Source organism: Myotis brandtii, unplaced genomic scaffold (assembly GCF_000412655.1).
Source record: "Myotis brandtii unplaced genomic scaffold, ASM41265v1 scaffold475, whole genome shotgun sequence".
NCBI lineage: Eukaryota > Metazoa > Chordata > Mammalia > Chiroptera > Vespertilionidae > Myotis > Myotis brandtii.
Genome location: NW_005368148.1, coordinates 5,470,025 through 5,482,584, shown reverse-complemented (window position 1 = coordinate 5,482,584; position 12,560 = coordinate 5,470,025). Strand labels below are relative to the sequence as shown.

Genomic DNA, 12,560 nt, shown 5'->3' with positions numbered 1-12,560 from the left:
ACTATCTATGTGACTGCAGATATTTAATTAACCTTTGCACCTGCTAATTTTCTCATCTGTTGAAATCCCGGGGCGACTGAGAGAATTAACTGAAGCAATATGGGAAAGCACTCTCCACAATGCTAGGCTTATTTCAGTCTTAACGATGTCTATGTAAAAATAAAACCCGCCTCTCGCGGTTTGTGGTGCATTTCCTTTTCAGAGCTGGGGTCTGGTTGGTATGCAGGAAAAGGAGAAGGCATGTGAGCTATGTTATCTGCTTGTCATGACAAGAGGAGCCAAGTGGCAGCCATGGGTTGAAGCACATCCGGAGCACGACTGGGCCTTGGAATTCCACAGTGAAGACTCCGAGATAAGGAAGCGTCAAGGGTGGGGGCTGCTGAATGGCTTGGGCTTCTGCTAACTGGGGTCAGGCTCTTATGCGAAGAGAGATGAGGAGGGAATGTGGCTTCCAGAGCCACCAAATAAGGAAGGACATCATCTGTCTCCTCTTCATCCAAGTGTAGATGTCAGCAACCAGAGGAACTCACACCACACCATCTCAGTATCCCCTAACCATGTTTGTTGTTGTTGTTTTTAAATTATTGATTTCAGAGAGGAAGGGAGAGGGAGAGAGAGGTAGAAACATCAATGATGAGAGAGAATCATTGATTGGCTGCATGTTGCATGCCCCACACTGGGGATCGAGCCTGCAACCCAGGCATGTGCCCTGAGTGGGAATTGAACTGTGACTTCTTGGTTCATAGGTTGAAGCTCAACCATTGAGTCATGCCAGCTGGGCCTAACCATGGTTTTGAAAAGACCTGGGACAAGCTCTGAGCCAAGTGGTACAGTAGAAATGCTTACACGAACAGATCAAGCATTCCTTTTATTTGTATATGATTTCTAAGCTCAGTTTTCCCCTTTTCCTTCTTTTGCTGTGCTGAATTTACCTGGGAAAGAGGACAGCTGTCCTCTGAAGGCAGGGGTTGCTTTAAACAGCACAAAGCTCCCGAGATCCTAGCCCCCTCCCAGGCCCTGCCCAGTACGCTCTGTCCAGGTCGGTGGTTCTGATCTGTTACCAACCCAGTCTGACTCCGGAGGGAGCAACTGGGTTGTGCCTCCAGAGGTCATTTCCTTGCCAAACATTCCTTTTCAGTGAGAGGACATTTTCATCCCCTGGTAAACAATCCCCAGCCCGCTCAAAGCCGAGAAGGATGCCTGTCCCTCTTCAAGCTCTCCACTTAGTCCTGAGCTGATTCCAACCCCAGAGGCGTCAGTCTGCTCTACAAATTCCTTTGTGAAACCTGAGAGCCTGGGCTCCCAAGGAGAGCAAAGATCCTGGAGGGGTTACAGTTTCCCTCCACCCTACAAGATCTGCTTGTGTTGGCAGCCGAAAAGGGTGTCTTTCCACACAGGCTCTTCCCTTTCTTGTGAACTCAGTGCAGAAAGCACTGCCAGGCTCCTTCCAAGCGGGAGAGGTAAGATCACTTACCTCCCTTGCAGGTCTACACAGGAAAGAGATGACATGCCTGGGGGGCTTTTCTAGTGAAAAGGTCTGAACCTCCTTCTCAGTCACTATGAAGATGGCATGGCTCCACCCACCAGGTGGCCCGGGGTGGAGACTGAGGCCAACCTGAGCTTCACTGTAGTTTCATTAACTGGTTGGTGTGTGTGTGTGTGTGTGTGTGTGTAGGGAGAGAGAGAGAGAGAGAGAGAGAGAGAGAGAGAGGAGAGGAAAGAAATTAAAGAGATGGCAAAGGAGTCCGGCTGATGTGGCTCAGTGGTTGAGTGCCGACCTATGAACCAGGAGGCCACGGTTCGATTCCAGATTAGGGCACATGCCCAGGTTGTGGGCTCGATCCCTAGTAGGGGGTGTGCAGGAGGCAGCCGATTAATTATTCTTTCTCAACATTGATGTTTCTGTCTCTCTATCTCTCTCTCTTCCTCTCTGAAATCAATATATATATATAAAAAAAGAGCAGAAAGAGAAAGAGGGGGAAAGAACACCTTTATCTGGTTGGCCTTCAGCCGAGCCCCCAGGATCTGTCACTCACCCCAGAATCCCCCACCACCGCCCTGGTGCTCTCCTCCTCCTTTAAGTTCCTGGGGCATTTTTAAATTCATATTCATATTCATTTATTTATTCATATATTCTTAGTATATGTTCTTCAACCCCAGAATTTGGAAATGGAGTAATAAGTCATCAACTGGTAGCATCTTAGAAAACTTTTAGTAATAATGTATTGCTTTGGTGGCATTAAAGGAGGCACAATGAAGAAAGAGGTCTGCTGTTGCCTTGCTGTGAGGCTTCCAGGGTCACCATGGCGTGGGGTCTCCTGACCCCAGAGGCTTAACGAACATTCGAATCTGCCCCTGGATCCATCGGGTGCCTGACCCGGTGTGTGCTGATGGACACCTGCATTTTTGTACCCTCAAAGAAACATCTTGCCATTTCCAGTTAGATCGTGGTGGGTGGCGAGAAAGCAGGTCACGGGCAAGCTGTTCTTCTTTCCCCAACTTCTGTCCAGCTGGCAGCACGGGAAGCGGATGCAGCTGAGAGCACTGCCCACAGGAGCCTCATCCCTGGCATTCCTGGGGCTCTAGAGGAGCTTTGGACACTGCTTGGCAGGGCCATGTGCCCGCAGACACCCGGCTCCCTGGCTTCCATCCTCTTCCACGCCAAGCTGAGCCACCTTCTACACACACACACACACACACACACACACACACACACACACACTTACTTTTCTTGCTGAACCATTTGAAAGCAGTTACCATGATACCTCATCCCTAAATACTTTAGACCAGTGATGGCAAACCTTTTGAGCTCGGCGTGTCAGCATTTTGAAAAATCCTAACTTAACTCTGGTGCCGTGTCACATATAGAAATTTTTTGATATCTGCAACCATAGTAAAACAAAGACTTATATTTTTGATATTTATTTTATATATTTAAATGCCATTTAACAAAGAAAAATCAACCAAAAAAATGAGTTCGCGTGTCATCTCTGACACGCGTGTCATAGGTTCGCCATCACTGCTTTAGACTATATCTCCTTAGAATAAGGACATTCTCCCGTATTACCCTCAACCCATTATTATACATAAGAAAGCTGTCATTAATAGTGTCTAAATAAGTCTATATTCAAATTTCTTTAATTGTCCCAAAAATGTATTTTATGGTTTGTTTTTTAAAAATTATAGGATCTAAGCAAATTTCACGCATTTTGTTTGATTGTTATATCTCATTAGTTTCTAGAACAATCACCTACCTCTTTTTTACAGAGAGGAAGGGAGAGGGAGAGTTAGAAACATCGATCAGCCGCCTCCTGCACACCCCCCACTGGGGATGTGCCTGCAACCAAGGTACATGCCCCTGACTGGAATCGAACCCAGGACCCTTCAGTCTGCAGGCCGACACTCTATCCACTGAGCCAAACCGGCCAGGGCAATCACCTACTTCTTTTTTGTTCAAGTCATTGACCTCTTTGAAGAGTCCAACTAGTTGTCTTGTTAAATATACAACATTCTGGCTTTGTCTGAATGCTGTCCATGACTGTATTCAGGTTCAACATCTTTGGTTAGCATGTTACATAAGTAATGGTGTGGACTTGTTACTGCAACACTTCAGGAGACGCATAATGTCAAGTTGTCCCACAGGACCAGGCTAAATAAACCTTTGTTGAATGAATAAATTATATTTATGATGTATGTATTTTTTCCCATAGTCTTAGTAAGGCAGAGCCTTTAACCATCACAATTCTGAAACTGTACTTAAGGGTGGCTTGCTTACTACAACTTTAAGAAAATATGTATGTAAGATTACAAATATATTCGTGTAAATCTAAGCACTAGGATGGTATTCTCAATTCTGGCTGGAAATTAGAATCAGCTGGAAAGGTTTAAAAAATACTGATACCTGGCCCTACCACTTCTCTTGACCATAAGTTTGCTCAGTTGTGAAGGGGGTGCCGGCTGGGTCTCTCCATTGTAGAGGTGCCTTTGCCCCTTAGTATTTAATAAGTAACCTGTGAGATCCTTTAATACCATGAGAATATCCTGACACCCAATGACATTTCACAAAATGGTTTTAGTGTTCCTTGGTGATCTTTGCCCGAGTTAGCTATTTCATTGGGGGTGGTAAAATAGTGAACTTTCTAATGTCCTTTTCTCTCCATTGATTACCTGGCATTCTTCTGTAAGGAAGAGCTTTTCCTTTCCCCTTTCTGTCTATTTACTTATTTATACATTTACATCATGTAGGTATTGAGTATCACTATGGACTCAATAGGGTACTTGGTGCATTCATAAATTACCATCATTATTCTTTTCAACACTCAACATATCCCAAATTTAGATAGCACAAGCCCCTTACAGCTGCTCCTTTTGGCAAGCCCCCATTAGTCCATGAGTATCTGCCTGCTTTCCAGCAGGGACAGTTCTAAGTTCATCTTGTACCTTCCCTGCTCCAGACCTGGAATCAGCTATTTCTCCAAGGAATGTGAGCCTATACATATTTTTTAAAGCGACAGAGCTATAAATCTCTGTATAGGAACGAAGGAGACAGAAAACATTAAAAAAATACATATATGGGTATTTACTTAGAAGGGAGGTAAGCAGTATATATCAGCTAGCATATCTTTGCGAAGAAAAATGCTCAGATACTTTTCATCTGGCCTGGATGTAGGGAGACCTAGATTTGTATCCTGACTCCACATGTGATTTGGGGCAAAACCACTTACCTTGTTCCAATGTGTTTATTTAGGGGATGGGCAAGACATATTGAAACTCTTTCTATGTTCCAAAATGTGATGTTCTGAAGAGCTTAACAATACCTAGTTATAAGAATGGTTTTGAGCTGATGGCAGGGGGTAGTTCCTGTAAGATTTCAATGGCAGGAACTCCATCTTCTAGCTTTTCTCTGTTGACCTAGCAAGACTCATTGTACAGCTCTAACCAGTTTGGCTCAGTGGATAGAGCGTCAGCCTGAGGACTGAAGGGTCCCAGGTTCGATTCCAGTCAAGGGCATGTACCTTGGTTGCGGACACATCCCCAGTAGGGGGTGTGCAGGAGGCAGCTGATCGATGTTTCTCTTTCATCGATGTTTCTAACTCTCTATCCCTCTCCTTTCCTCTCTGTAAAAATCAATAAAATATATTTTAAAAAAATAAAAAAAGACTCATTGTACAAAAGTGCTCAGCAAATGTCTCTGACGGTGATGGTCTGTCCTGAAGCTAGAATGAGACAAACAGACTAAGGTGCCAGGCTCTCAGAAAATCATAAGAAACGGTGGCAGTGAGACTTCCAGCATCAGGATGTTTACACAGGGAGGTTTTAGTCCTGAAGGTAAGAGGTCCTGCCTGCTTGCACCTGGCCCTTCCTGATGACCAAGGACCAGACTCAATGACCGCTCAGTGCTTGTACTAGCCCCAAATCTCTCTGCTTCCCAAAGAACCCATACTTGCGATTTCTTGCAGTATTTTCTCTTTTATTAGGAAACTCTAAACTACACCAAGAAATATTTTTCTAATACTCCTCCTTACTTGAAGTCAGAAATTGCATTTTAAAAATAATTCTTCCCTGCTTTAATAAATTGGCTAAAAAGGGTAAATGGATTTTCTTTCTGTGTTTGCAGTCACAGAAGCACTTATCTCTCACCCCAAGTGGATGTCCTGTGTAATTGGATGTGAAGTAATTCCAAGGTTGCATCAAAGCCTTTTCAGAGCGTTACTATGACAATCAGACTTCCTTTTTAAAAAATGCCTCAGTGCAAACTCTCTATCATCCTACTGTCCATTCAGTGAAATTTCATCTCATGAAGTAAGTTCAGCTTTTCAGAAAGTTTGGGGGCAGGAGAGGGAATCATTATGCATTCACATTAGCTCATTCTCCAACATACCCATTCTTCGCCAAGTTGTAAAAGACAGTCCACTCATCCTTATCACAGTCTCAGAAAGTTGACTGGTGAAGGCTTTGCCTTACTAAGACGATAACAATTAGTGTAAGGGCCTCAAAAAGAATCCATTGTTTGGAGAAATAAGAATTTTAATATGAAGTCACTGACAGCCCTTTCTGATCTTTCATTGCTACCTTTTTGACAGAGGCTCCAGCAAAGGCAAAATTTGGGCAGAGATTCTCAGAGGGGAAGGAGGAGAGAAGCCTTATCAAAATCTCTAAGGGAGGGGAGACCAAGATGGCGGCATAGGTAAACACCGGAGACTGCTGCCGCAAACAACCACTTCAAAAATACAACTAAAAGACGGAACGTGTGAGAGCGAAACATCGACTGGCTGCCTCCTACATGTCCCCCTACCAGGATGGAGCCTGCAACCTCAGCATGTACCCTGACTGGTAATTGAACCAGCAACCTTTCAGTGCACAGGACAGCACCCAACCCACCAAGCCACACTGGCCAGAACTGAGATTTTTCAGTTATCAAATGGGGGCATGTCTTAAAAATGGTTGAAATACACTGGGCTGGTGAAGGCTTTCTGGACCACTTCCTATTTTAGAGGCTTTGGAAAATCCACTCTGCTGTCTGCATGTGATGCTCTAGCCATTACTGTTTGTTTCTACCTTTTGATTCAGTGGTTTTGAGACCTCAATAAAACTGTAGGACCCCAGAAATCATTTTGTTCAAAGCTGTCCTTGTAACGTGAGGATCTGAGACCCTAAGAGGTGAAGGGACTTGCTCAGCTAGACACAGGGCAGAGCCAGGATTAAAATCCCATGCCCTTGATTCTTCACAACTTCATACGTATACAACTGCCACCTTCTCTGGCAGGGCAGTTTGTCTCTTGGTGTTAGAAAATGCCTAACACATAATAGACTAGGAAATGGGCTGAAATCTGCTTCTAGAACGTGGTTTCCTTTAGCTGGAAGTGAACCTTTTATCCCGAACACTGCCCGAGGGCCTACCTGAACAGAGGCTGTCTTGGCTGAGTTTACAGAACAGCCATGTGGTCGTGTTGGCTGACAGGGGTTTGCACGTGTGGCAGAATTGGAGTTGGAACACCTTAGTTCCTGGAACAAGGCACCTGCTGAAAGGTCTGGTAAGACCTCCACAGCCTTTGCCTGTCTCTAATGTTGAAGGCCGCTGATAACCGCAGGAAGAACTTTTCCTGTGTTGCTCACAGTTGTGTGCGTGCATCTTCTTCTCAGAGCCCCGAGAAGAAGAGGACTGTATTTTGACTCTACTTTAAGAAGGGATGAAAGCTGACACCACAATCCTGCTCAGAATGGCTCAGTGCTTTTGGCCTTTGAATTAGTACAGGTGATTCCATTCCGGTTGGCAGGGGAGGGGAAACAACCTTGAACCTTGTTTGCTTCACTTTGTGACCTCCCTTTGGCACTTTCGAGTGTGTAACTGAACCAGGGCTTGGCCGTAAGATACTTGCATTCCTAGTCAGGCAAAGTCAGCGACTTCTCCGAGCCAAGGAAGGTGAGTGGCAGCTGGGCCTGGGAAGGCTATTAAGAGGGATGGCAAAATGAGCAATTGAAAGTACAACAGCGGAACAAGGTGTCTTCTAAGTGAGAATCTGGCTCCAGGCCTTGGAGGCCTTCCTTTCAGTGTCTAGATAGGTGTTCTAAGGACAAGGAGTATTAATAACAATAACATTTTATGTGCTATCAGGTGCCTTTGAATGTAGCACATGAAAGTGACCTTTTGGAAAAAAACAGCTTATATGCCCTAAATATGAGAATGGTTAAATAGGCAATGGTATATCCACACATGGAAATATATCTATGAAGTTGTTTAAAATAATGAGATAGATTTGTTTGTGCTGGTAGAAGACAATCTCTAAAACTTATTATTGAGGTGGGGAGGGGAAATCAAGTACCAAATCAACACTCAGTAAGGTTGTAATTAAGCAACCTTCTGATACTTAAAAGTTTTGTTTGTAATCCTCACCCAAGGATATGTTCATTATTGACTCCAGCAAAGGCAAAATTTGGGCAGAGATTCTCAGATGGGAAGGAGGAGAGAAGCCTTATCAAAATCTCTAAGGTCCATGGAAGTTTGGAAAAACATATTCAAAATTGCCATTGCTTTGATTTGGTTTGGACCTCAAGTTGATCTTGACATTTCTATGCATGTTAACAGAAGGTGTGAGGTTTATTTTTTTAATTTGAGAAAGAGAGAGAGAGGGAGAGGGAGAGAAACACCAATGTGAGAGCGAAACATCGACTGGCTGCCTCCTACATGTCCCCCTACCAGGATGGAGCCTGCAACCTCAGCATGTACCCTGACTGGTAATTGAACCAGCAACCTTTCAGTGCACAGGACAGCACCCAACCCACCAAGCCACACTGGCCAGAACTGAGATTTTTCAGTTATCAAATGGGGGCATGTCTTAAAAATGGTTGAAATACACTGGGCTGGTGAAGGCTTTCTGGACCACTTCCTATTTTAGAGGCTTTGGAAAATCCACTCTGCTGTCTGCATGTGATGCTCTAGCCATTACTGTTTGTTTCTACCTTTTGATTCAGTGGTTTTGAGACCTCAATAAAACTGTAGGGCCCCAGAAATCATTTTGTTCAAAGCTGTCCTTGTAACGTGAGGATCTGAGACCCTAAGAGGTGAAGGGACTTGCTCAGCTAGACACAGGGCAGAGCCAGGATTAAAATCCCATGCCCTTGATTCTTCACAACTTCATACGTATACAACTGCCACCTTCTCTGGCAGGGCAGTTTGTCTCTTGGTGTTAGAAAATGCCTAACACATAATAGACTAGGAAATGGGCTGAAATCTGCTGCTAGAACGTGGTTTCCTTTATCTGGAAGTGAACGTTTTATCCCGAACACTGCCCGAGGGCCTACATGAACAGAGGCTGTCTTGGCTGAGTTTACAGAACAGCCATGTGGTCGTGTTGGCTGACAGGGGTTTGCACGTGTGGCAAAGTCGGAGTTGGAACACATTAGTTCCTGGAACAAGGCACCTGCTGAAAGGTCTGGTAAGACCTCCACAGCCTTTGCCTGTCTCTAATGTTGAAGGCCGCTGATAACCGCAGGAAGAACTTTTCCTGTGTTGCTCACAGTTGTGTGCGTGCCTCTTCTTCTCAGAGCCCCGAGAAGAAGAGGACTGCAATCTTGACTCTACTTTAAGAAGGGATGAAAGCTGACACCACAATCCTGCTCAGAATGGCTCAGTGCTTTTGGCCTTTGAACTAGTACAGGTGATTCCATTCCGGTTGGCAGGGGAGGGGAAACAACCTTGAACCTTGTTTGCTTCACTTTGTGACCTCCCTTTGGCACTTTCGAGTGTGTAACTGAACCAGGGCTTGGCCGTAAGATACTTGCATTCCTAGTCAGGCAAAGTCAGCGACTTCTCCGAGCCAAGGAAGGTGAGTGGCAGCTGGGCCTGGGAAGGCTATTAAGAGGGATGGCAAAATGAGCAATTGAAAGTACAACAGCGGAACAAGGTGTCTTCTAAGTGAGAATCTGGCTCCAGGCCTTGGAGGCCTTCCTTTCAGTGTCTAGATAGGTGTTCTAAGGACAAGGAGTATTAATAACAATAACATTTTATGTGCTATCAGGTGCCTTTGAATGTAGCACATGAAAGTGACCTTTTGGAAAAAAACAGCTTATATGCCCTAAATATGAGAATGGTTAAATAGGCAATGGTATATCCACACATGGAAATATATCTATGAAGTTGTTTAAAATAATGAGATAGATTTGTTTGTGCTGGTAGAAGACAATCTCTAAAACTTATTATTGAGGTGGGGAGGGGAAATCAAGTACAAAATCAACACTCAGTAAGGTTGTAATTAAGCAACCTTCTGATACTTAAAAGTTTTGTTTGTAATCCTCACCCAAGGATATGTTCATTGACCTTAGAGAAAGGGAGAGAGAGAGAAAGAGACATCGATGTGAGAGAGAAATATCGATTGGCTGCCTCCCATACACACCCTGACTGGATATTGAACCCGAAACCTAGGTATGTGCCCTGACAGGGAATGGAACCTGTAACCTTTCGGTGTACAGGATGATGCTCCAACTGAGCCATGTTTTAATTTTTAACAAAAACAAATATCTATATCTCTATATCCATATATTTATCTATAATATCTATTTATCTAGATAAATAGATAGATATAGAGATATAGATATCACTTATGTAGTTAAGGAAATATAGTAAGAAAAAGAAAATGTCTGAGTAGAGGTATCTTAAAATTTGGAAAGATGAAATCGTCCTTGGAGCCGAACCATTGCACATGAACACGGGAGGCATCTGGGCATGTCTTTAAACCCTAGCAACCTTCTGATACTTAAAAGTTTTGTTTGTAATCCTCACCCAAGGATATGTTCATTGACCTTAGAGAAAGGGAGAGAGAGAGAAAGAGACATCGATGTGAGAGAGAAATATCGATTGGCTGCCTCCCATACACACCCTGACTGGATATTGAACCCGAAACCTAGGTATGTGCCCTGACAGGGAATGGAACCTGCAACCTTTCGGTGTACAGGATGATGCTCCAACTGAGCCATGTTTTAATTTTTAACAAAAACAAATATCTATATCTATATCTATATATCTATATCTATTTATCTATAATATCTATCTATCTAAATAGATAGATATAGATATAGAGATATAGATAACACTTATATAGTTAAGGAAATATAGTAAGAAAAAGAAAATGTCCACGTAGAGGTATCTTAAAATTTGGAAAGATGAAATCGTCCTTGGAGCCGAACCATTGCACATGAACACGGGAGGCATCTGGGCATGTCTTTAAACCCTGGGTGGCAGCAAGAAGTGCTTTAGGCCCTGCTTCTCTGCCTCTCAGTTTCTCCTCTATAAGCTGTACACAGGTTATATTCTGGTCCCGCTGAAATGCACAAATCCTGCAGGCAGTGGGAAAAGGCTCAAGAGGGAACTGGCAAAGCTCAGGGACCATTCCCCTGCTCATTCTGGTCGTGGATTGTTAGCACCGGTTGCTCAGTGATTGCAGAACCAACTTGGAGCTTTGTTGTCTCAATTCATCTTGATAAGGAAAGGTTACGCCTACTCTGAGGCTAGGATAAAGCCAAGTCTACACACTTTGGGATTTACCCCGCTAGGGGAACTTTTACCGGTGGAAGCTCCTTAAAAACAAGCGACAGAGAACTCTCTTCTAGTTGAGAAGCTTTGTTTGCAATTTCGATGAATAATGATTTGAAAATACAGTTTTGTCTTATGTGTTGTTTGGGAGCTAAATGTCTAAATGTACCTAGAATCCTCTCGGATTCTGTGACAAATAGTATCAACATGGGGAAAGGAGAGGCCCGGTGGTGATTTTGCCGGCCCTGAAGGTATCTGAGGATCTGCCCAGCTTGCGCCCTTTTTTAAGTTCAGCCCATTCCATCAACCCTTCCTCAAGTATCATCCTCTGCAAAGTTTTCCTCAAGACTTCCTGGAACCAGCCAGGATTGAGGGGATGATTAAGTGACTGGCGGAGGGAATGGGCATGGTGAGCCATCCTACCCACTTTTACTTGCATTCTCTCAGGTGATCTGAACACTGAAGAGCCTTTTCATCAGTTTTGGTTGGGCACTCAGTGGGTCTAGGTATGAACTGCCCTAGAAAATCTGCTCTGAGATCAGTGATTCTCTGCTTCTGTTGGATGGAATGAAAACTCTTAAACTTGCATCCACCAATGAGCTGTGTATCTAGAGCAAGTTACTTAAAGTGTCTGTTGCTTGGCTTCATTTCTGTAAAACGAAAGCACTGGTCATACTTGAACTTTGAGGACACCAATAGCTCTGGGGTTCCATCTTCAAGACTCATAAACAGGCCCCAGCCAGGTAGCTCAGTTGGTTAGAGTGTTGTCCCAATACTCCAACGTTGTGGGTTCAATCCCCAGTCCCGGAACATATAAGAATCACCAGTGAATGCAGAAATAAGTAGAACAACAAATCTCTTTCTTTCTCTTTGCCTCTCTGTAAAATTATTAATAATAATAATAATAATAATAATAACTCTTAAACAATCCATGACTCTTCCCCCAAGATAACTTCTAACACTCCCCTCAGGTTGAGTCTGACCTGGGACAAAAAGGCATAAGAAATGGTAGGAAAATTTAAATGGCCTCTTCTTACGTAAAGAGACCAATGAACATGGTAACAGCTGTCGCCACCTCAAAGAAAACACTAGGAAATTTCCTTTAGATAAAACTCCTTTAGGAGAGAATGTTAGGAGAGCAAAACAGACATGGGGATTACTGGGAGGGTCCCTCTTGGCCAATGTGTAGTTTTGGGACTCAATGTCTCATTCAGAAAGTTCCAGAGAAACCATCCATGGGCTAATTAGTAGAAGGGGGAGGAGAGAATGGCAGCCAGGTTTGTTGAGTGGGTAAGTTTGAAGGCATGTAGACACAGAAAGGTCACTATAACATCCTAATTAGCACTCCCCTCATTAATACTCTTTCCTTCTTCCTTTGTTTCTTTTGCTTTAAAAAAAGGTTTTAAATGGCTTTGAAGATAGTAACCCATTTCTCCTTTAACTATTAAAAGACTAATATATATATATATATCTACACTAATAAAAGAGAATAACGGTAATTAGCGTACGACCGCTACCCTTCCCATTGGCT

At 43.6% G+C, this 12,560-nt stretch overlaps 1 protein-coding gene across 1 annotated transcript in view; it reads left to right on the top strand.

The window, feature by feature from the left end:
- The window catches only part of ANKRD1 (ankyrin repeat domain 1 (cardiac muscle)), an 82,799-nt gene that overhangs the window by 58,497 nt on the left and 11,742 nt on the right, over positions 1-12,560 (top strand). Inside the window, exon 3 of the mRNA XM_014547460.1 lies at positions 6,858-7,034. Within this exon, the coding sequence (XP_014402946.1) occupies positions 6,858-7,034 (177 nt within the window). The remainder of the gene's footprint in view (positions 1-6,857; positions 7,035-12,560) is intronic.